Raw genomic sequence first — 25,839 nt, forward strand, 5'->3', positions numbered from 1 at the left:
TTAACACAGCTTGCCAGTGTAGAAAATACCCGTGTTTATGTAGTAGTGTAAGCTGTATGGTGACTGTGGTCAGAGTTCCTATCCTAATATCATGATGTCTTGGATTTTTGGATGTGTGGAGTACTCAGGGGAGGCTGAGGTTTTTGAGATGCTAAAGTACTATAAATTTCTGTTTTATAACAAAGCATTCCTTGGGTAAAAGCAGTTGGGCTGGAGCTGCAGTGTACTAGCAAGGCCATGCAATAGGAAATCTGGATGGCTTAGTCTTGATACGTTCAGCGGGAGTGGAGAGCTGTTACCTGCTTGGTAAGAATGCTGGAGTCAAGCAATGAAGGAATTGTTCTCTCATGGCACCTTCTTCCTTTGCTGACTGTGTGGGGTGTCTGGGCTCCTAATTTGGGTCATCCTTCCAAAATGGATGGAACAGCCATTTGAGCTGATCTTTTGCTTATTATCTTGTTTTAGCTCGAATAAGCCATAATTAGCAAAGCCATGGCTGCCTTGAAAAGGGCTTACAGACTTTGGACACTCCACAAACTCTGCAGGCAACCTGTGCCAGTGCTAAGCTACCCTTGGAGTAAAAAACCAAGTCTCCTTATGTTCAGATGGGTCGGTTTTGTTTTGTTTTTTTTTTGCTGATGTTCTTCCAGTACTTAAATGTTTTCTCACCTTATTTGTGTGGAGCTGTAAGCTAACGGAAATTTTGCAGTGCTTTGGGCCAAGAAAAAGTCTTTCTTTTTATTTTAAATAATACTTTGAGCAGTTTGTCCTCCAGAAGAGATGATTATCTGTAAGATTATTTGTCATACGGAGCTTATCTGCAGGTTTGTTAGCCATCTCATGTTTGTAATGTGATGTTCCTTCTTAATGCTAATACTCTACATCCTTAAAAGGTTGCAAAAATAAAACCAGATGACCTAAAAACCACAATGAATTAATGCTGTGAAGTGACAGCCTTCCTTGACTGAGATATTTCAACTGGCCTAGTCTGTTGATGTACTAAGTAAAATTAGTTTGGCCAAAGGAGAGGTTTTTCTTTGCTGGTGGATCAGTGTGTTTGGAAGTGTTCCAGGGCTGTACACCCATGATTCTTCTCTTACAATGTATTTATATATATATCAAAATTGTCTGCAGAAGAACACCTCACACCTTGACAGCTATGCTATGCAAACAGCTGCATTTCTATTCTGTATGTGTGTTTCACTTTTCATCAAGACGAAGTACTAAAAGGGACAGGATAGACCTGTGCAGTCTGGTCAGGGGTAGAGGAGGAGTCAGCACTAGCCATGGGATGGAGAGGAACCTCCTCATGGGGCAGCTGCCATGGGAAATCCTGACATCTTTTAATATTCTCTACCCAATCTTTTTCCACTCCCCCCACCCCCCCGAGAAGCTGTGGCTGCCCCATCCCTGGCAGTGTTCAAGGCCAGGTTGGACACAGGGGCTTGGAGCAACCTGCTTGAGTGGAAGGTGTCCCTGCCCGTGGCAGGGGTTGGAACTGGATGAGCTTTAAGGTCCCTTCCAACCCAAACCAGTCTGTGAGTCTTTGAGATGTAGGTAAAATAAAAGGACTTCAATGATTCAGGTTTTTCGTCCACAGACTCTTCAGTGTCTTAGTCTCTAAATACCCTGCTTTGTGTATATGCCTGAGAGAAAACACCTGAGGCAGATGCTTAGTCATGGAACTATCCATACATGAAAGGACAAGTTGCTTATCAAGATGGTCAGTTTTCTAGATAATTTTTTTTTTTTTTCTTGGCATGGTGATAAAGAACACTGCTTCTTCCTCTGAAAGCCTCTTTAGGTCCTTGTGGCCTTCTGGTCATTTTCCGTGGCCATTTCAATCTGTATCTTAATGACTCACAACACGGGATTACTGTATATAGTGAAGGGCTTTTAGAGTCTGGAAGGGGCTGAGTTGTTGGACTCTTTCTCCAGCCATACCATTTCCTCATTTTTTTTTTGTTGAATATGTTCAAGCAGTTTTTACAGTAAATACACATTATTTTAAAATAGAAATTTACCATCCTGAAGTATGACAAATTACAGGGAATTTGTAGAAGTGTGGTGGCTCAGGACTTCAAAATGGATATGGAATGAATGACAAAGAGCCATTCTATTTGGTGTTAAAATGGATGAATATACAGAACTATGGAAACTAAACAAAGTGGGAGTTTACGTGCGTGAGGAGGAGGACCTGTTTAAGAAAAGGAAAAGTTGAGGATTCTGCTGTAAGTATAGAGAAACACTGGACATAAAAGGCAGTGGAGGGAGGAAAAATAACCGTGTTGAAAACTTTCAGCACTTAACTCTGGACATTTTACAATATGAAAAATTATAAGCGCCCCTCCATTTTGTGACTTAAGCTTGCTCTCAGGTAACCAAGCTTACTCTGCCCGCTTGAAGTTTATTGTCTCTTAATGTTGTTAAGAAGAAACTCGAAATGCGAATAGCAAGCAGCTCCTTTATTTGGGGTTAAGAAAAGAATCTAAAATACTTTTTATCTTTTTTTTTAAGATGGTGTTTCCAGATTGTTTAGTGAAACAGAGCTTTAGCCAAATTTACATTATGAGAAAAATGGTTGAGAGGTGCTGAAGCTAGATTTGATTTAATTTATTTATTTTTAAATGAAATTGTCAGTGGTTGAAAATAGTTTATCAAGATACAGGGCATCATCTGCAGAGTTTTAAACTTGAGAGCATTCACTGCAAACACAGCTCAGTTTGGAAGCTCTTAAATTAAGCTGCCATTACCTTTTACTTCAGAATCTCAGTGAAAAAAACGTAGCTGCGATTAACATAATTAGTTGCCAGAAGACATAATTGACAGCCAAATACACTGATATTTGCCCTCCACCTCCACACACACCTTGGCAGTTGCAGCTGCTGGTGTTTTAGTCTGAGTTTTACTAAAAACAGTTCCTGTGTCAAAATCACTGATGTTTTAAAAATGTATTTTTTTATGAAGTTGAAATACACTTAAATGTTTATGTAAACTCATGTAAGAGCTACTCACAATGAGATGACAGAGTTAATAGACTATACTAATGGAAATTTAATAGCTACTTAAAAAAAGCTTTTAGAAGTTCATTGATGCAGCATCTCATGCATGATACCGCTTTTATAGGTAAAAATACATGATCAGTCTGCATCTGTATCTGATAGCATGTTTCCATTGCAGTTGAAAATGGGAAACTTAAAACTAGGTGAGTGCTGTAGAGTGCTGGTTTATGAAGTGCAGTGGAATGGGCTGGGTAACTGTGTCTAGAACTTGCACAATGTTTAGATTTAAAATTAGAAGTTTGTGTCTTCAAAAATAAGCATAGTTTTACAAAGGTTCTGTTTAGAAGGAGAGAAAGAAACAACAAAGGTAAAAACCTGGATTAATATAGCAAAACTGTCATTTGGTTTTCTAATAAAAATCAGAATGTAATTTTTCTCCCCATCTTTCACATGTCCAAGGGCAGTAACTGCTGGATTGGGGTGCTTTAGGAGATTCTTACTCTACAGGGCATGGAAGAGCAGAGTATCCTCCCTGTGCTGCAGTTCCCTTGAACATATAATACAAAACCTTGTTTCCATCTTTTTTTGATGTTTTGCAACACATGTTGGTGATCTTGGCCTTTCAGTACCTGAAGGGTGCCTACAAGAAGTCTGGAGAGGGACTTTCTACAAGGGCCTGTAGTGACAGGGCAAGGGGGAATGGCTTCAACCTGGCAGGGGGGAGATTTAGATGAGACATTAGAAATTCCTCCCTGTGAGGGTGCTGAGGCGCTGGCACAGGTTGCCCAGAGAAGCTGTGGCTGCCCCATCCCTGGCAGTGTTCAAGGCCAGGTTGGACACAGGGGCTTGGAGCAACCTGCTCTAGTGGAAGGTATCCCTGCCCGTGGCAGGGGGTTGGAACTGGATGAGCTTTAAGGTCCCTTCCAACCCAAACCATTCTGGGATGAAAAACAGAGAGTTGTGTTCTTCCAGTATTAATATTTTAAAACTTGGTAGAAACCCGATTTAGTCTTATTTTCCAGAGTAGAAAGTTTGGATATGGGTAGTTGCCCTCCATATAGGGTTTACTTTCCTTTTGTTCTCAAAGCAGCTTGGGTTTAGGTAGTCTGTTGGCCCTTAGTGCTGTGGTATTTGGTGTTGATAGCAGCTTTTTATTTTTACTGTAGCTCTTAACCAATTTAATTTGTCAGAAGTTGCCTGCTGCACTACTGTTAAGAGTTTGATGACAGTTTTCTTAGCCCATCTTAATAACATATATGCTGGCAAAGTAATGAGTAACAAAGCATTTTCTTCTCGCACCCTGACAGTGCTTGCTTATAGTTCCACACACTATTTTCTCACAGTCATTTCCCTGAAGCTAAACAGAGCCATGCTTTCATGCTCTTGTCAGGCACCTCGGAGTTGGTAATTCAAGTAATAGAATATTAGGAACAGTCATTTAGAAAGGTTTCCAGAGTAAGGATCAGGTAAGTGTGACTCTGTGTATGCAAACCTTGCCACAGTTAGTCTTGTAAAATTCCGCCTTATTACAAAGTACGTTAGATTCAACATACTTCGGACTGATCAAGGACAGTAAAGGCTTGCTTTCTTTTTTTGATGTGCACATGTTTTGGCATAATTATCACTGAACAGCCTTGCTAAAAGGCAGGTTAAAAATAAATGTGTACTGTAATGGGGGGGTTGTCTTTTGGTGAATAGAGGAACGGTATTTTGGAGGGATCTAATGAGTTGGGGTTTTTCTCCTCAGCCTGTAGTGTATTGAAGATTTCAGTTTACTGTTGCTAGTCACATTGTTGTTATGCTGGCAGTTGGCATGGTGTCATTTCATGGTTGGGGGTGGGTATTGTTTGGTTTTGGGGTTTTTCTTTGTTGTGTGTTTTGTTAGCTGTAATATTAGAAAAACTATCTAAGTGTTGCTTGTCGTACTTGGGCAGGAGGAAAAAGTGGCATGTATATTTAATATCATTGTAATAATAGCTTAGGAGAAATAGCCGAAAGAGGTAGCAGAATTCATATTTTACCTTTTGTAGTTCACAGTTACCTTTTTCAAGTGACATGCACTTGGATATCCAAAATTGTGAGTATTATTAGCTCCAGATGTGTCTTCCTCCCAGCTGTCTGTCAAAGTTAAAGTCAAGCTTTCTGCCTCTGGATTGTTTGGTCTGCCGCTTCCTAGACTAATGGCTAGAGTAAAGTGCCACTGCAGCTGAACATGGCTTGGAAACTTTGCTTGGAACAGTATGTATTTCGTAGAATCATAGGATAGTTAGGGTTGGAAAGGACCTTAAGATCATCTAGTTCCAACCCCCCTGCCATGGGCAGGGACACCTCACACTAAACCATGTCACCAAGGCTCTGTCCAACCTGGCCTTGAACATCGCCAGCGATGGAGCATCCACAACTTCCTTGGGCAACCCCTTCCAGTGCCTCACCACCCTCACAGCAAAGAACTTCCTTATGTCTAATCTAAACTTCCCCTGTTTAAGTTTGAACCCGTTACTGGTTTGGGTTGGAAGGGACCTTAAAGCTCATCCAGTTCCAACCCCCTGCCACGGGCAGGGACACCTTCCACTAGAGCAGGTTGCTCCAAGCCCCTGTGTCCAACCTGGCCTTGAACACTGCCAGGGATGGGGCAGCCACAGCTTCTCTGGGCAACCTGTGCCAGCGCCTCAGCACCCTCATGGGGAAGAACTTCTCCCTAATGTCTCATCTAAATCTCCTCTCTGTCAGGTTAAAGTCATTCCCCCCTGTCCTGTCATTACAGGCCCTTGCCAAAAACCCCTCTCCAGGTTTCTTGTCAGCCCCTTTAGGCGCTGGAAGCTGCTCTAAGGTCTCTCCGGAGCCTTCTCCTCAGGCTGAACCAGCGCAGCTCTCTCAGCCTGTCTCCATAGCAGAGGTGCTCCAGCCCTCTGATCATCTCTGTGGCCTCCTCTGGACTCACTCCAACAGCTCCACATTCCTCTTGTGCTGGGGCCCCAGAGCTGGATGCGGGACTGGGGAGTGGGAAGAGGAGGGATGTGTCTCACCAGAACAGAGTAGAGGAGGAGAATCCCCTCCCTTGATTTGCCCATCTATTCCAGTGTTCTCCAAAAAACTATGCTTTGTAGTCTGTTGGCTTGTATCGTTTCTGAAGGCTATGACAAAGTGTTATCTAGGATCTATGAAAAAAATGAAGAATCAATCAAAGATTTTCTTGGTGATCCTCTCTTTTCCTAGTTACATTAAATCATATAAAGTTCTGAAGTTGATGGTTTCTGGTTCTTGATTACTATTATTTTTCTTCCTCTGATGTGACATAATAGTAGGATACAGAAAGAGAAGAATGACAGACAAACCCAGGAAGCTCTACAGTACTGTTAATGTGCTCGTTCCTGCTCTTGCTTCTTTCTTGGAGGGAATAATTCTGACTGTACCCTCTCGCCCTCCACCACAAAAAGAACTCTCTGACCTTTCATCTTGTTGCCTTTTTCTTCACCTTAGGTTTTTGCCACTGCAAGATAGATCTGTGACTGTCTCTCCTTGTCAAGATAGGCTTTTCTAACTCTTAATTCTGGTGAACCTTAGGAAATTCCTAGTTTAGTGTATCAAAACTGCTCCTTGACATAACTAGGTTCCAGCTGGTCCAATGTGTTGATAGATGTCGGTAGTTTCTGATGGAGAGTCCATAGAAGGCAGACGGCTTTGCGTGGCAAGCATCTCCAAATCTGCTACTACTCTTAGTAGCAGGAGATACGTTATACTTTTTTTCTGCCTCTACAACAGTGCTCTGCAGATGTGGCTCATGGCAGAGAATCTGTGGGAAGCTTTCATTTCCTGAAAAATTGGTGAAATGATTGTGTCCTGAGATTGTTTTACAAGAGTTAGGCTTGAATAGCTGCAATAGTGTTTAGTCATAATGAGACTTGTAGCTATGTGGGTTGTTTTATTACACACACTTTGCTGTCGTTTCAAAGGGAGCCATGTTTCTCTTAGCTTCCCATGCATCGCAGAAAATCTCTGCAAATGGTTATAGACCATAGAAAATTTGAAATGTAAATTGTAGATGCATTAAATGAAATCTCAGCATTCTCACTGAATTTACTCATTTCTATACTGTGGGTTCTCCCTACCCCCTTCTCTTTTTTTTTTTTTTTTTTTCTTTTTTTCCAAAGTTACCAGAAACTCAGACAGAGAGAAAATGAGTGTCATGCTCATTCTTTAGTTCCAGCAGTGCTAAAGGCAGTTACTCACGCAGGATGAGATTAGGCTGAAATAATTGTCACCGGAAGTTAATAAAACCAGGAATTTGGAAACTTCTAATTCATTCTCTTTGGAGTTCATGAGTATCAAGAATATCCAGACTTACTCTAATTAAAGAATGCAAGCTTTCTGCTTCATAGCTCCGCTACTCTCTGCTTATTAGATAAACTAGCCTCACAAATATCTCCTATTTATTTTACATATGCTAGCTATGACATTTTTCTCAGGAAAAAATGTTATCTAGCCTGAGCCAGGCTGTCAGACAAGATGGAAATACCAGTTTGCCTTAATGGCTATTCCATAAAACTAATTTACTTAATTGTCTCAGCTGACCCCAGCCAGAGTCTGCCCTCTTGCCAATACATAAGTTTTGGAGGCTGTTTTTCATCCTATTGGTGTCCGGACTTTCTACAAACAGCAACTTTTTTCTGGTCAATTGTGATGCAGAATGAAATAGGAATAGTTTAACCTCTTACAGTGAGTTCTTATTGTTGTCACTGGCTATGCTGTTCTAATGAGATGGAAGTTCATACAATCACAGACTGGTTTGGGTTGGAAGGGACCTTAAAGCTCATCCAGTTCCAACCCCCTGCCACGGGCAGGGGCACCTTCCACTAGAGCAGGTTGCTCCCTCACAGGGAATAATTTTTCCTGTAATCCTTGTCTAATCTAAATCTACCCTCTGTCATCTTAAAGCCCTTAAAGTTGCTGTGTTTCAGCCAAAGAGGGGGATGACCTTTGAGACTGGTAACCCACCTGCTCTAACAAATGAAGCGATATGACCAGGTAGAAATTTTAATTAAATTGGTCCTAGTTGGAAACTTGAGTTGGTAGTCAGAATAGATGGAATATCTATTCCATCTATTGTGTGGAATAAATCAGCTTGTAGTAATAAAGTCTATTTTCTTTAGTATCACTCTAATGTAATAGGAAATGTAATGAGGAAAGGCTCTTAAGCATTACATAGGAAAGGCTCTTAAATACTCTATATTCCTGAACCTTTAAAATCTACTTGGTCAGCTTTTTAATTGTAGCATCAAGGAATCATGCAGCAAGGCTACAGCTTTGAGAGTATTGCTTTATTAATGAGGAATGCACCCAAAAAGGGATCCTTGTCCCTTCTCAATGAAAGCTTGGCAGAGCAGGAGTCAAGCTGCCTATTAAGCAGGAAGGGAAATTCTCTTAATCAAATACTTGCAAAGCAGCCACCTGGAGATTTGTTTATTAGTTTGCTAAATGTTATAGATGATGCTGTAATACAGTATCATCAGTTTGGGAAAACAGGATAATTTAAAAAAATACCAAAGGAATAAAACTATATCCTCATTCTAGTTCATCTGAACCATTGTTTGAAACATGCTGGTGCTGATTATTAGAACTGCTTATTCGAAGAAAAAGAGATTTTTTTTTTTTTTCTTCCCTCTCTAAAATGAGTTATCTAACAAGTAGCTCAAGCATGCAGCACTTGCACAGTTCTTCTCTATGTCTAATAAAAATGTGCATGTTAATGTATTTTTTATTTTTAGGAATGCCGTCTTTAACATGGTGTTCAGTACCTCTTTTGGGGAGTGGTGGTTATGGAAAGAAGCTAGAATTTTTCATCAAATCCTAGTTATCACTTTCTGCTCCTGGCTTCTGAAAAGGAAAATAGGAGCTGTGTGTAACTAATGTTCACACATGGTTTTTGTGCTAGATGGTTTTAGACTATGAACTCCCTAGTGAAGGAGGTTGAGATGAGAGTTGCTGTTTGTGATGGTTGATAATTTTTAAAGAGATATAGCTGGGAACAAGGTTTGGGCTTGCAGCCAGTTTATCTTTTGCAGTTGTCTCCTTTCACTCCCTGTCTGCTTTGTGCCAGCTCTAGGAACTGAAGCTTTTGTCTTGTGTATATGAGCTGTATTTTAGCATGCGGTATTTTGAGGGCGGTGGTTGACCCGGCAGACCTTTGAGGCAGTGTGTTCTCTCCCATCTGATTTGGGTGACCTATGTAAGGATGCTGTAATGGGATTCACAATGTGCTGAGGGGGAGAGATCAGATTCTTAGATAAAAGTTGGTTTCCATTAGATTTGAAGAAATAAGACAAAAATAATCTGAACCTTAAGAAACTATGTAGGTAAAAGGAGTAATTACTGTGCTTCTTGTAGAAAATACATCTAAGCATGTTGTAAAACTAACATGAGCTTTTGAGCAAATACAGATGGAGTTGAGATCTATTCTTGTTCTTTTTAGGCCATCATGACTGCACGACCTATTTCCAAAGAGTAATAAGCTGTCTCGTTTGGGTATCTCTGCCTAAAAGCTTAAAATGCATATTCCAAAAAGGTGCTGTTTGAGTCCTAGTGTGTGTGTGTATTGTTTATTTTGCTCTATGCAAATACAAAGCCTTTTAGCTTAAAGCATAATTATTTCTTTTTTTTACTCTCAAGTAAGAAAACTTCAATGCAGGAAAAATTCTCGGTATTCCACATCTTGTTTCTCAAGTAAACCATTACAAATTACAATAAGCTTGCACAACGTTATATATCTTCAGTTTATTATCAGTAAGAAATGGTATGTATATTTAAAATACTCTAGTAGTCAGTAATGGTTATTGTGTCTAGTTCTTGCTTCCCAGAAGGCAGAATCTCTTTATTCCATATGGTGTTCAGTAAGTCTGATCCTCTGTAGTCTTTAAGCATACATTTTTAATGTTAGGTCTGTCCCCTTTCCAAACTGAAAGCCTGGTTCTCTGAGTGGAGAGCTGTCTCTAAATCTCTTTCTTGCTGGGTCTCTTCCAGTTCCCAACAGCCTTGACTCCTGTCAGAGATTAATCCTTCTTGTTGACCTGTGCCATCAGAACCTTACAGAAATACCACTTCTTAGATTTTTATCTTTGTGAGTCAAGCTGCTTTGGATATTGCTTGGAAAATACTGCGGAGTTTCTTTCCATAATGATAATTAAAATGTATTACGGTATTTATTAAAGTCTCTTTTGTGCTAGTAGTAGATGAGTTTGCAGCTACTTCTTATTTTAATACCAGTTTTTCATTAACATTAAACATGAAATGAAGACAGTTGTTATGTACATGCCTCCTGTTTCTGGGGGGGTGGATCTTGGGGTTTTGGGTTGTTTTGAAGTCCATCTTGGGGAAGTAGAACTTGACAGGGAAAGACCACCAAAGCACTCTTGCCTTTAGGACATGTTGGTCTCTGCATGTCATCTTCCTCAGTTTGAGTTGTTTGGCGTTTGTTTTTTGGCTTTTTTAGGGGATGTGGGGGTGGTGTTCCTAGCTCTAGTGGCTTTCTCTTCAGAGAGATAATCAGCTTTCAAGCGAAAATAGTCTCTGCTTTCAAAAACAACCTGCCATCTATAATTTAAACTACCCCTTTTAATGCTGCCCCGAATCAATGGGAAAGCTTCTACTGGTGTGAGCAACTTCTTACTCTGCAACAAGGAGTAGAATGGACCATTTCTATATTCAGTATCTTTCAGGTTTTGTTGCTGTATCTGCTTTTACGCCTCAGCCACTTGTTAGAAGTGTTTGCAAGGACATAGGATGAGTGTCAGTCACACCATTGATGCATACATTTATTTAACAACTCACTCCCAGAGATTTTGCTGCTTAAAGAAAAATGGTGGGTGGGTGTATTCTCCTTCGGGTTTGGGTTGACAATTTGTTACGGAGATGTCTATGTTCTTGCAGTTACTGTTTGTGCAAATTCAGATCTCCTGCCTTGCATTCCTGTTCCGTAAATTCTTTTGCCTTTGTTGCTGTCTCTTTTGTGTGTACTTTCCTTTTCTACTCACTTAAATTTGTATTGTCTGTTCTGCTCCGTTCCAATTTTAAGCTAATCCAGCAGTGAGGTAGTTGGAGCTGTCATCTCACAGGTTGGCAGTATGCCTTATCCATGGTTTGCCAAATACATGACAAGACTTGCTCTGCCCAAAGCAACTGAGCTGGATCAGCTCACATTTTGGTTGCATTTCTCAGATTTTCTTCTCATGAAGATGGGCAGTGTTGGTACTTTTTTTTGTCTTGATAGTTCATTATTTCATTCCCAAATTGCACCAGTTCTACTTAAGAACTCATGAACTCTTGTTACTGTTGAAATTTGTTTGATAGGCAAGATGAATCATCGTTCAGATAGGTTCAATATGGGTTAACTTTGTTTTTCAGAGATGTTCTTCTAGAACCTACCCGCAATCTGATAGGGATTTCTCTATTTTAAAACTGGTTATGTTTCTCGCTATTTTCATCCCCCAGTCTGCAGGAACAATCCTAACGCTGTGCCTGTTTGGGGATGCCTGCCACCCCCAGCATTTTGCCTCTCTGGACTTAAAATCTCTCTTGGTTTGTTTCCCCTACCCCATTTTGGGAAGATACAGAAAAACAGCACAAAAAAGTGAAATCGCCGTGTTAAAACTGATTAAACTCTACAGATTAGTCCTTGAAACCCTCCTTGTTTTCTTTTTTTTTTTTTTTTTTTTTTCTGATAAGAGTGTATTGGGCGTGTGTGTGTGGGGGGTGTTAAATACCTTCCCCCTCTCCCCCCCCCCCCCCCCCCCCCCAAGCTTTTATCAGCCTTATTTCTTCATGACAGTTGTCATTAATATTTAAGACTACTTTTGGAAATACTATCTGAACACGTGTCAAGTAGAAGTGAAACCACATGCACATGTGTTTGTAGAGAAGATGGTGTGGACATGATAAACTTTATCTAGAAGTGATCTGTGCATGTATATGTGTATTTTAAATTATTTTGACAGTCCTTTGTCACTCTTCCATAACTTACAATCTCTTCCTGGAAAAGAATAGAGTTAATTATGTATTCTTTATCCTATACACTTAAAAGTAGAGACTTCCATAGCATTTGTGGAAATGCAAGACAGTCTTGTTTACAGCTGTTGACAGAGTGGCAGATTAATTTCACCTTTCTTTTCCTCCTGGAAGTATTTGTGCTTACAGGTCTTCTGTGGGTGTTAAAACTTGTACTGTTACGGGTCAGGTTTCATGAGCTTGTTTTGAAGTATCAGATGGGGTACTTCTTAAATTATTAAGGTTTCACCTGTCAGTGTCATTAAGTTTTTGATTTTCCAGAAACATGATTTTGCTTGAAATTACTTTTATCTTACTATGCAGTATAATTGGTGTAAAATATTCAGGTAAATGTTGATTTGAGAGCAGACTGGGCTTAATTTAATCTACTAAAACCTGCAAATGTGTTGACTTGGTTAAAGCTGTGACAGCATCTGGCAGTCATTTCAGCAGGTGTTTGCATGAAGATATTAATATGACACACTCCTCCAAATTTGTTTATTGGCTTTAATACTTCTACCATCAATAACTGTGATTATAATGCCTCTTATTTGTGTTATTAGATGTAGCAGCTGATACTGTTATGCTTTAAAACCGGGTTTTCCAAAATATTTTTGAGGCACTGAGGTTCTGTATTTTGAAATACGGAACCTTTTAAAGCAAGCATGTGTCTGTTATGTGAGTGTGTTTTTTAGGGAAGGGTTTTCAAAATTCAGCTCATGGAGTTCTCATTCTGTGAGTGCTGCCATGTTGCTTGCGCAGGGAAAAGTAATGTGCAGTCTTCAGGAAATAGTACCTTCTGAGAAGTATTTATCTCAAAGCCAGCATCGTAGCTGTGCAATCTGTTCAGAGCTTTCAGTGTGGAGCACCTGGAAGGCTAAAAACAAGCACCGAGGCTGCTTCTGTAACAGATTACTTAAGGCTCCTGGGTTTTCTGATAGTGTTTCACTTGACAGTAACTACAAAGGCCACATTTAGAAAAACATTATCAGTTGTTAATGTCCCTGAAATGTTCTAAATCTGTGCAGCAGCTGGTCAGCCCCTTGGAAGTGTAGCCGCTGGTGAGAAAGAAGTAATCTAAGTCGCCTGAGTCTCCTTATCCTTTTATAGCCAGGAAATTACCTGTGTGTAATTAGCAGGTTTAGGCAGGGCCAGGCTGGAGGCTCTTGGTTCCTGAGGCACCTTCCTCCCCGTGAGCCACTCTCACAATACGTGAGCTGCTGTCACGATACGTTCCATGTTCTCTGGTGCCTCCAGGCCAGAACTGCTCGGCAGTGATGGGCACCTTGGCACGTGTGCCCTGGGCAGCCTTCTGCTTCCTGCCTGCTGTGTGGATTTGTGCTTTCCCCCAGTGCCCTTCTCTCATCTTTCTTGCCACTCAATGGAGAAAAAGACGACTTTAATTCTTCTGATACCTGCCGTGAATCTGAGTGAATGCGTGCATATCCCTGAATGTCGTCTGTGCTAGAAAAGTGATCTTCAAGTGGGACTCATGCCATCCTCACAGATCCACTGCAAGAAAATGAATACATTTCTGCTTAGTTAGTCCTTCAGTGTTTCAGCCAAACTGACCTTTACTTCCTTTTTCCCCCACAGGCTTCTGCCTTCTTTTTCCTGCAGTAGTATGTTTTGTCCTTGGTTGCCTCCATAGGTTTACTTCTAAAGACCTGGCTAGGGTTTGTCTCTGCCCTTCTCATTATCTACCAAGGGATCAAAATTCTGTGCTTTGATTTATTTCTTTTCTTCCTCCTGTTTTCTTTGCTTATTATGCTTTTGCTGTGTTTCGTGTGGCAATTCTGAACTATTGTACTGACCATCCAGAATGTGGAGGGGGGGGAGCCGTTTTGTCAGTCATTTTGTGTCTTAATGCAAAATAGGAGAATAGGCTTAAGGCAAGACCCTCAAAAGACCTGAGTAGCATGCTTCTGGGGTAGTAACAGCAGAAATCACAATTATTGTATCAGATATTAAATGTACATAAGGGTGAAAAGCAGATAGGTGCTGCAGTGTTTGGGTGCTTTGCTGTCAGACAGCCTTGCTGCTGATGGTGGCTGCCTGCATTCCTCCTGGTGGGGAGCACCTTGAACCCTGCCCTGGTTTCATCTGTAACAGTTATTTTTCCTCCTAGTAGCTGGGGCAGTGCTGTGTTTTGGCTTGAGTCTGAGAACAATGCTGATAACACACCGATGTTTCAGTTGTTGATAAGTAATGCTTACTCTGATCAAGGACTCTTCAGTCTCTCGTGCTCTGCCAGTGAGGAGGGGCACAAGGTGGTGGGAGGAAGCAGAGACAGGACACCTGACCCAAACTAGCCAAAGGGGTATTCCATACCACAGCATGTCATGCCCAGTATATAAACTGGGGAAGTTACCGAGAAGGGACCGATTGCTGCTCGGGTAGGTCTGGGCATTAGTCAGCAGGTGGTGAGCAATTGTATTGTGCATCAGTTTGTGTGTTCTGAGCTTTCATTTCTTCTCTTGTTGTTTCCTATTATTTTCATTATTGTTGGTATTCTTTTATTCTTCAGTTACTGGACTGTTCTTATCTCAACCTGTGTGGTTTACATTCTTTCAATTTTCCTTCCCATCCCACCTCGGGGAGTGAACGAGTGGCTGCGTGGTGCAGATTTACTGGCTGGGTTTAAACTGTGGCAGACTCGCAGCTCCTTTTCTGCCCTTATGTGCAGGTGAAGGCTGGGAACTCTCCTGTAGCATCTTCTCTCTTCTGTCTGCTGATATCTTGTTAAATTGGTCAGGTATTTTTGATCGGAGATGGAGAGGCAGGTAAAATTAGGCAACTGAATCATGGGTGTGCAATGGGTCTGCTCTGGGGTCAGTAACCTTCCACAGGCATGCAGTGCCAGCGCTGGGCCAGACACTTCTTCACAGGAAAATGCACTACAGTTCCTCTATCGCTGTCCTCTAGGCTTTTTCCATAATGCATAAATACTTAGCCTTCATAGGCAGAGAAGTGCTGAGATGCTAGTGAGGCATGTCATGTATATAGCAGACAAGGAGAGTGAGGGTGAACTAGCTTCTAGCTGGAGTTATGGAGGTTGCTCTTTTGTTTTAAGAGAGCAGTGGCTTTTTGGTAGAAGTTTCACAGTTCACTTCTGTCCTTAAATCTTGTGCTGTTGCTGCAAAAGGGGTAAAGGGGAGGTGGTTCTTTCCAGTCGTGTGGTCTTGTCCCCTCCTTGCGCAGGGCAGGAGTAGCTGCTGGGCTGGCTGAAGGCTGATGATGGAGGTGCTTTTGGCAGGGTTGGTTTTCAGGTGGATTAATGAGCTGACGATGCTCTCCTAGATTGCCCTGAGCTGACTGTGTGAAGTGGCACACGTGCCACCAGCTAACTTCATCCTTTTACCAACTTCTGTCATCTCTTTAGATGTCCTGGCAGTGTTTATGATAGAAGGCATTTATAAATACCTGCTAAGGTAGATGAGAAATTTGGACCAGAAAAGAGCAGGAGGATGCTGAAATAGATTTTCTAAAGAATCTTGTTGGTTAGCTGTCACAGATGTAGCAGCTTGGGCTGTCATGGCATGCATCCCATATAAATGCAATGTTTTCTAGTTTATGTCAAAAAACCCCCCCACCCAAAACAACCTGTAGGAAAATAATGAGATTGAGATCTTGAAGGGGATCTTTAGAAGTTTTAAAGTTGCTTTTCTTTGTGTTTTAAACAGACTGGTTTAATATTTGAAGGATAGAGGGGTTTGGGGGGGTGTTGGTTTGGTGTGGGTTTTAGTGTTATTACATCAGTATCTCTTCACTGTAATATATTCAGGAAAGCTGCTTACTGAACAGTAGTGCTTTTCTGACTATCAGTTTTACATTATTGAAACTAATAAGAAAAACCTTAGTCATCACACTTTTTTTGCACTTTTTGGTGGGGGTTTTTTTTGTTAATTTTTTTTTTTTTTAAAGGGCTTGGAGAAAATATACTCTTTTCAGCATAATTTAGGCAAACAGAATGTGTGTATTTAAAGCTGCCTCCATTTTACAGAAGCATTTGTATGATGGCCTGAGCTGTTCCTGAAATGTTTGGGGAAAATTCTGCCTTGAGTTTTGTACTAAATGCTGTGTTTACTAAAGGATTTCTTGATAACATCTGGTTAATAATTGAAACTCCAGTGTTCCTTGTTATACTGGTAGTGTTAGGTCAAAAATTTGAGGTGATGAGGTGGTGGAATTAGCACAGTTAATGCTTGCAGAAAAACTGAAAGCCTAGGTTTTATGTGGTGGTTTTTTTTGGTGGTTTTGGGTTTTTTAAGCAGGTTTTGATATAGTTGCTGTGTACATATGAGAACATAAGTTATTTCATGTATACTTTCTCATGTAATTTTATGTATGCTGTGTATATTGTGATTTCCCCACTCCCCACCAAAAGCTCTCTGTGCTCTAGCACTTTTTCCCCATGCTCCAGACTACAAAATTTCTGTGGCCTTTTTCTGGTATAAACCAAAATATCAGTCCCAATTGTCAAATTTTCCTTTTTTTATTGACAGATGATGATGTACCTGCAGATATGGTTGCAGAAGAATCAGGTCCTGGTGCACAAAATAGTCCATACCAACTTCGCAGAAAAACTCTTCTACCTAAAAGAACAGCTTGCCCTACAAAGAGCAGCATGGAGGTAACTTGTTTGTTTGTTTTTTAATTGTAAAGTAAATATTACTGGTTCAAGAACATCAAGCTAATAAGTACTTTCCATAAGCCACCTAATGACTGAACTAACCCCTATTTATTTCATTAAAGGGTGCCTCCACTTCAGCTACTGAAAACTTTGGTCACCGAGCTAAACGTGCAAGAGTATCTGGAAAGTCCCAGGATTTATCAGGTAATAACTTTTTGTACAAAAAAGTGAGTGGGGGAGAAAGGGTGGAGACATTTTAACTTCACACACCCACAAACCACCCCCAACTTACATTTCCTGTCTGTTCTCCAACCAAGAAACAGCAGTGAAAAACCAGTTACAAATTGTTCTGAACTTCAAATTTGGAAGCATGAATTTAACCTGACTTTTAGAATGTGGTCCTTCAGTCTGCTTTGTTGCAGGCATGTTGGGTTGGGGTTGTTTTGGTTTTGTTTGGTTTTGCTTGGGTTTTTTATTCTCCTCAGAGTGCTGTGTAGATGTATCCAAGCTACTGTTAGAAGCAGTAATGCTGCAGTGCTGTTCCAGTATATTGTTTAGAGGTAGTTCCAGTATATTGTTTAGAGCACCTCATGGTGGAGAGAGGCAGAGAATTTGTGTGCTTGTAAGTAAAAAAATTACACATATACTTACTTACATCTAGGTACTAACACATATGTATATTGTATAATAAACACATATGCAGTATATGCACGTATAATTATATTGTGTGTGTTTGCATACATAATATATATGTATATACATATATATACATACATATATATGTATGCACACACATATAGGTATACATACCCTACGTGTTCTTTTTTCTGCATCATTTTTTTAGTCTCTGTTTCTTTTTGTCTCCTGACACACTCTTTAGTTCCAGCTCTCTGACACTCTTCCTGGAAAATCAACACCAGCACTTGCAGACTCCCACTGATGTGGTTCCTGTTGTTTTTCTTGTTTGTTGTGTTGGAGTTTTTTTGGGTTTTGGTTTGGGTTTTTTTTTGCCTTGTTTTCTTCTTTTTTTGGTTTTTAGTCCATGTCTCCCTTAAACATTGTGAATTAAAACTGAGCAGCTGGCACAAGGCTTTGGTCCATTTTCATTGCTTCTGTTGAAGTCTGCTCTTTCTGGCTTCTCACCTTCTCCGTAGTGTAGATTTTGTCTTTCAAGCCCCCCATTAACTCTTATAATTTCAGCAACTGTTTAAGAATCACTTGATCTCAGATTTATATCCTTGAAACAACCAGAACCAACTGAACATCGACCTGTGCCATTCTACTTCCAGTTTCATTTCCTGATTTGATATCTGAAGCTTTGCGCAAACTCTTCTTGTTATAGACTCAGTTTTTCTTGCCAGTTCTTAGGGGTTTTTTTAAGGTCGTTCACCTTTGATGTGTTCTTCCTTATGCTTGTACTCACGTCTTTGCTTTAGTGAAGGTATGTGGTTTGAGCCCTGTGACACTGATTTCCAAAGGAATTCTCCACGCTTTGGCTGCACATTTCTTTTGTTACATTTTTGAGCTCATGTGGGGAAAGTACAGGGATTGTGGAGGCTTCTCCAGCTTGGAAGTATCAGAAGAATTGTAAACAATGATTTTATAACTGTACTTTTCAGATTGTATTCAAACCAGTTGCAATCTAACAAGAGTGTCCTTCTTAACCCATTTTTTATTAATCTTTTTCCCAGTATGGATGATGGTTATTTTTTATTTTCCCAATTGAGTTACCGAAATACTCTTCTAAATTTGTACAGGTATTGATTGCAGTGAGATTCCCCGCACACACACACACACAGTTTTTGTTAGCATAGATAATGATAGCTGTTATGACTGAGTTGTAAGCATGAGACTTTCTGGATTGCCATCAGTGGAGATTGTTTATTGTCATCTGGAACATATAGCTGCTTTTTTCAGAACTGTAGATGAAATGAAAGCGTGGGACTAGAAACACAGGATCGTGTTGGTGGAGAACCATTCCTTCTCACATGGACTCTGAGTTGAGGAAAATTTGGGTGGAAATGAAAGGAAAAATGGATTCAGTTAGTTTCCAACTGGAGTGGAGCCAGTAGCTGGAAAAACAGAAGACTATTCCTTATTTCAGTACTGATTTCAGAATTAATGCTACTGAGAGAGAGTTGCCATTGCAAATTGTAAGGGGAAAAAAATTCAGTCTCTGATACTGTCACAAAGAACACATTAGAATTTTGAAATACTTACGTATTTTTTCTGCCATTTGCAACTCTGTCCTTTGATGGACAGCAAGTTCTTCAATCCTGAGTCAGAAAGATTAGTGAATATGCAGGAATTTTGGTGGGAAAGCAACACACAGAAATACAGAAAATAGAAATTTTTAAATACAAAAAAATAGAGAAACCAATAATTTAGTCAAGAAATAGGTATGATGGAGCTGTGCTGCTTACATCACAGCTGGCTGGTAAACCTCCAAATTCAGCATTTGTTTGACATCTGTAGAAAACATTTACAGCATTAAGATCTTATTGATACAAATATTTGTTTCATATGCTAATACAGTATTTATTGATTTACGGAAAGATTTCAATTCGGTACGCTCTGACAGTTTCCTTACGTTACCTCAATTGTAAATGTATGCTTCTGCTTACTGGGGTATTTCAGTCTTCACTGCCACTTGTCATGTCATTCTAATCCAGGGTTTTAATCATTTGATGTACTCTTCCTTTTTGTTTATTACTGCGTAGGTTCCTTCCTCTCTTGCTTTAAAATCACTACATTGTATAACCATTTTATACAGTTCTTGGGCAGTTCTTGTTGACTTTTAACCATCTTTGGAAGGCTTCAATTCAGAGAGAGTTTCTTTCTTTCCTCTGAACTACAGAGTTTCAGTAGATACTGAGAACCCTGAGTTACTGGGTCACTCATTGATTATTCTATACATTAGCTACATGCACAGCTCATAGTTCACAGAACTTACTGCCTTTTAAATTTATTTTTGACTTTTCCTATTGATTTATAAGGTATTTTTCCAAGAATACTGCATGCTATATTTTCTGACATATTTCTACTTCTTGATAAAAAAATATTTTTACTAAATGCTTCCTTATGGAACAAAAGCTATTTGTCTCCATGTTCTCCGTTAAAATGGACATAAAAGGTATCCATACAAGACATAACTTACAATTTGGGATTCATGGGATGGCATTCTTGGTCTTTATACAAAGAAGGTAAGGTGCTTTCAGGCAGCTTTCTCTGCCCTTTGTCTTGGTATTACTATCACTAGTTTCTATTTATTAAATGGTCAAAATTGAAATTGAATTAACTTTACACATATCCTGTGGAAACAAAATGATGTAACCAGCTGTGGTTCTCATTTTCAATTGTCTAGTATATTAGCACTTTATTAAAATAATAAATATTTCAACTGTCAATGTATGTTAGGGCAAAGATAAAGATTGGTGATTACCTCTTCCACTTTGTATTTTTTTTCTTGTCTATTTTCAACACTTCCTTGGAAAACGGACAATTTTATTACTATTTTTTTAAAGTAACAATATACAGGTGTATGTATTTAACTTTCACTTTGTCAATAGGCATAAAACCGTCAGGAGTAGCAGCACATAAAAGTTTCTGATTTGGTGGCCAGAGAAACCTTTAAAAACTATTTTGGCTTATTTTTGTAAACTGGGAGGAAGAACATGTTGGCTTTGACAGATTACTTAAAAGATACCCAAAAGGTGAAGTGTGAATTTATAAAACTAAAGCATGGAGTTCTCTCTTGGACCCAGAGGATATTCAGGACTTCACATTAAGAAGTTAATTAGCTTTTTCAAATGATACTGGAGAATTCTACCTAGTAATCACTATATCAGTGATTTGAGTGGAGAGATCTTAAGTCAACCCCTGCTTCTTATTTGAGCAGAAAGGCAATTTAAACCCTCATTTCTATGGATTTTGGATGAAGGTGAGCGAGGATAAAAAACACCTCTAAAATTACTGTCTTCATTTTGCAAGCAGTGCCTAAGCTTCCAAGTAAATACAACTTGAAAAGTTGCAGGGGGTGGGAGAGCTTATTCTGGCTTTATCTATTTATTATAATTGCAAGAAGTTTTTTGACACTTACAAAGTTGGTCCCTACTCTTTGTAGTAAGGAAGCGCATCTGGATTTCAATTGTCATCTTGAAATAGGCCCTAGAGATTGAACTGTTGAGCAGTGGGAGGCACTACACTAGTGAACTTCCCCCTTCAATAAAAAAATAATCAAGGTCCTAACATTTATAAACTTAAAGGAAGAAAAAATTCTGCAGTTCATTTGGGGAAGTAACTGATTGTCTTGGGAAGAAGATCAGATTGTATGCCTCAGGGATTTGTGTGTTAAAAGGAGAAGACAGGTCGTGGAAGGCTTGTGAGGATTTACTGCCTTGCATTCACAGCATCGCGTTTCAGCTTGTGAGACAGTAGAAGACTCTATCTCCACATCGACCTGGAGAGCTACCAGAAAAAGATGAATTCAGAAGCAGTGTCCAGTTATCCTGTGATGCATTTCAAGGGTTATTAGGACTGTAGAATGAATTGCTGCTGCCTGGTTGACACAGGAAAGAACCTTTATATCTCCAATGGAAAAGGACCTTTTAAAGCCAGCATTGATTACGTGCATAACACATTTTCAGTGATGCCCAGCCATGCTCACCTCATGGACTCCTGCTATATGCTCCCCAGGCTTTGGGCTCCTGAGGTGTCTATTGAGCATGAGGCGTTTCCAGACTACTTGCTTTTTATTTGTTTTGCTAACTTCCCATCTTCAGTCTGGCTTGTAAGCTGCCAACGGGAACTGTCTTTGCCAGCTTCTGGACATTCATTCCTGTGTCCTTCCTTATGCCTATGCTAACACTTCTGTAGTTTGCAGTGAACTACAAGGACCTGATCCATAAAAAACTTGTTTGGATGGGTAAGGATGAGGAAAAAAATAATCTGTTTTACTCTGCCATGGTCAGTGCTACCAACTTAAAGGATACTTTGGGAGCTCATAGCTGTGGGCATGTGGAATGGTGATCCTTATCCTTTTTGTCCAGTGTAGATTTTTGTTGGATTGAAGTGGCCTGTACCTATAGCTTATGACCATAAGATGTATTACTGTTGAGAGCAGCCATCAGTCCATTGAATAAATGCCCTCCTAGCATCTGAGAGGAAACTAGTATTTGTGAATCACCAGGGTGATACTCATACAATGGTGCAGCAAGAACAGGTTCAGGGAAAGTCACTGGAAAGTCAGTAATATTTCAGCATTTCTGCTAACTGCTCTGACCACAGATGTAAGCACAAGACCCTGGAAAAACAGCTTTAATCAGTTCTTTTGTAGTACACAGGTTCTGGTGATGTAGTCTACAGACCGCAGTTCAGCCTCTTCACAACAGCCACCATTCTGGTCCTTGCAGTTCATATCTTCACTCTCTTCTAGCTGGAAATACCATGGTTATTCATGCTGCTTTGCCCAAGGAAGACTTGGGGCTTATATATTTTTTTTTTTTTTTTTTTTTGGTGGCATCTCACATGGAAACTATTTTTCAGAATGATTATTCCCTCAAATCTAGTAGGTTGTCTTTCTGAGGGTCACTTTAGTAGTCTGTAGAAGCCAGAATCACAATTCTATTGCTCCCTAGGTTCAGATGTTCTAGGAAAAACTGAATAATGCAAAGAGCATTACATGGATGTAATTGCATTATGAATGTAGCAGGAGCTTTTAATGTCTTCCATGCAAATCCTCTAACTGTGGAAGCCATTCTGGAAAGTTCTGCCTGAGAAAGGATTCTAAAGACAACAACCAAACAAATGACCTGTGCAGAGAGACCTCTATTGCTGTGAGGATACCTGCCACAGAAGGGTCTCGGGAGTACATTAACTGCAGATGGGGGTTTCCCTATATGAATTGTCATATGTAGAGCATGCATGTGTCCAAGAGCAGGAGTTTAATGAAATGCACCAACGTTACCACACATGATACAGGAACGCTGCTTTCTCAGTCCTCTCTCAAGAAATACATCTGGCAAGGCTAATGCTGCCTCTGGCTTAGATTTTTCATTTTGAAAGAAAGAGAGTATAAAGAGAGCAAGTGGAAGGAGGAGACTCAAACTATTGCTGGCTTCTGGTTTCCTGCATCCCATCCTGCATCCCAGAAGATGTTCCTCTTTCCTCATGTTCATCGTGGAAGAAAAGGAAATTTTACTAGTAGCTCTTTGAGATGGTCACTATTTCTGAGTAAACTCTTCTGCGTTTGAAAACATTTGCAGAGATTTTGATGTTGGGATTTATTATTATTATTATTACTACTAATTATTATTATTAGTATTAATTATTATTGCCACAACAGAGCTAATAGTGAAGAGCCAGTACATCTCTGGAACATGCACAGTAGCCTTCTTAATGTCTGCCATTGTATGCACATTGATTCCTCCAATAGAAAAGGTGAACTAAACATTTTCGAAACAGGAAAACTGTAATTTCTACCTGAATCCAGAGTCAACTGTTTGCCTCTTTTATGCCTTTAGATTTAGATGAAAATATACTTCAAAAACCCAAAAAAGCTGCTTTGAGATCATTGGTGTTTTAAATGGGAACCTTTCAGATGGCATTTTGATGATCTGTTTTAGTTGGGATTTGTACTGGTTAAGTATGTCAATGATCTTACATAGATAACTGTTCATTAGCAGCACCTGCAGAGCAGTATCTTCAGGAGAAGTTGCCAGATGAAGTGGTTCTAAAGATCTTCTCCTACCTGCTGGAGCAGGATCTCTGTAGAGCAGCTTGTGTGTGTAAACGCTTCAGTGAGCTGGCTAATGATCCCATTTTGTGGTAAGTGAAATGCTATTGCTCATTATCTTGAGGAAAAACTAGATGTGCTGCATGAAGTGTCAGTACAATAGAAAAATTGATATGTTGGTTGCAATTAGCTGATTTAAAACCAATTGTATTTTAATACGTCTGGTTTACTTAAGCATTATTTGTTACTTAAGAATGTCTGGTTATCTGTGTTAAGCAGTAAAACTTTTATTTGTCTGGTAGTGTAGATACTAGTAAAATAATGGCTGTTTTGAAAATCAGTGAGGCATTCGTTCAGTAGCTACTTCTTTCTTTCTTCCCCTCTTTAACCTTTTTCAGGCTTCTGTGGGGATTGTGTTGATGCAAAAGAATCAATACATTTCTTAATGTAAGATGCAAGTTTTATCTAGTGTTACTTAGATGGCTTGTTTGGTTTGATTTTTGTTTGGTTTAATGGTTGGATGCTCAAGCTGTTTTTTCCCTCATATGAATCCATCCTACCCATGGGTTATTGAGAGCTTGGATAAATGGGATCTAAATTTATATTTTTTTTATAAGGGAAAAAATAACACATGTTTCTTAGGCTTTTATTTTTATAAAGAATGAAACTAAAAGAATAAGAATAATATTTCAATATAACATCATAAAAATGCCTTCCCCCCTATCCTTTTCTGTCTTTTACTGTCCTAAAGACAGTTTGGGGAATGTCTTGTCAGGTGAATTACAACTTCTGAGATTCAGTGCAATCCTGTAAGTCTGCACTTAATATCAGCAGGCTCAGACACTGCTGTTATTTGTGTTCTGGCACCAATCAAAAGAATCCAATTGCTGTGTGCTATTTTCTTCTTTTTAAGCCACTGTAATCTGTCCACTGATGAACTCTTCTTGAAATACAGTGCATAGTTTGTTCTCTGTGAATGCATTTTATTTTTTTTCCAGGTTTTTTTTGGCGAGGTAAGGAAGAGGTGGTGGCATGTTTTGTCTTAAGTTTTGTTATTCTTATGCTATTAGCTTTACTAAGTGTTAAAGTAATGCTGTAGTTAATATACAATTAGAATCTGATTCCACAAACAGTGTAACTAACTGCTTAAATTTTGTCATGGCAATTATATGTTGAAAACTTCTGCTTGGATCATGAAACATATGTCAGGATTTTTCTTAGAAAAACACAGAAGTCAGTGTAAGAGGGGAAAAAAAAAGTGTTTAAAGTGTTTGGTAGTGATCTTGGTCAAATTCATTGTCACAGACTGGCAAATGCTATTCAGAAAACCCAGTTTTTAACGTTTGTTGTGTTATATTAAAGCAGAAAAGTAATCAGAAATACATTAATTTTATTTTCTGCTTGACACTTCTGCTCAGGAAAAGGTTGTATATGGAAGTATTTGAGTACACTCGTCCCATGATGCATCCTGAACCTGGAAAATTTTATCAGATTAATCCGGAAGAATATGAACACCCAAATCCCTGGAAAGAAAGCTTTCAGCAACTGGTAACAGTAGTATTCATTTCTATTCCAATTTAAAGATGGTTTATACAAGTAAGAACCTCAACTTTTGAAATGTGGCTGATATTAGTAACTGGTTTGGGTTTAGTCTTTTGGATGATGGGACTGAGGAGGTAGGGAGAGATCCATATTATTGTGTTATGCAGTAGGGGGTTATCTGAAGTTACTTCCTGGTTTGAGGAACACTTAAGGGAGACATATCACGGTAAAGTGGAGCGCTTGAGCATCCAGCTCTTCTATCTTGGGTTTTCCTCATGTTTTGCATCATGGTAATTTTGTGGAAGAGATTGTCATGGTCTGTGGTTTGCAAATAAACTTCAAATATATTGTTGCTGTCATATATTACTAAACTAGTGTGCATGCTGGTTGTCAGATTCATATGCATCATCTCTAGTAAACCAAACAGTATATGGATAATATCACTTAGGCTTAAATAGTGATTTACAGCTGATGTGACTGGAGCTAAACAAGTTACCTTTAAGGCACGTGATTGAACCTCTAATCCAAAGTCTCAAAGGTATTGTGAAAATGGCTCGGCATAATACATGAAAAACATAAGTAAGGGAAATAAGTGTCCAGGTGAGTGTATTACACAATGCTATGTGTAATTGGTTAGTGAAATCCTGAAGCTTGTTAAGGGCAAGGTTCTTTGTTCCATACTCTATCAAAAGTGGAGGTATAGGATTCTTTTTCCCTTGCCATAGAAATGCAGTGTGTCTTGTAGCAGGCTGCTAGAAAATCAAAAGATGGAAATAAGAACATCTGCTGTGGAGCAGATAAGGTACAAGAAGCTTTTCAGTCACTTCAGAGGCTTGTGGCTGCGTAAGTAGGTTAGCTTCTTGGCTTAGTCGATCACTTAGGCTCAGACTGTT

At 39.5% G+C, this 25,839-nt stretch overlaps 1 protein-coding gene across 3 annotated transcripts in view; it reads left to right on the forward strand.

Moving 5' to 3' along the window:
• Positions 1-25,839, forward strand: part of FBXO11 (F-box protein 11) — a 75,527-nt gene that overhangs the window by 21,839 nt on the left and 27,849 nt on the right. Inside the window, exons 2-5 of one of the 3 annotated variants that reach the window (XM_030498827.1) lie at positions 16,544-16,671; positions 16,794-16,875; positions 23,352-23,496; positions 24,823-24,952. In XM_030498827.1, coding sequence (XP_030354687.1) covers positions 16,544-16,671; positions 16,794-16,875; positions 23,352-23,496; positions 24,823-24,952 — 485 coding nt within the window. The remainder of the gene's footprint in view (positions 1-16,543; positions 16,672-16,793; positions 16,876-23,351; positions 23,497-24,822; positions 24,953-25,839) is intronic. The other 2 variants (XM_030498828.1, XM_030498829.1) reach the window with 2 other exon arrangements.

Source organism: Strigops habroptila, chromosome 10 (assembly GCF_004027225.2).
Source record: "Strigops habroptila isolate Jane chromosome 10, bStrHab1.2.pri, whole genome shotgun sequence".
NCBI classification, from domain to species: Eukaryota; Metazoa; Chordata; class Aves; order Psittaciformes; family Psittacidae; genus Strigops; species Strigops habroptila.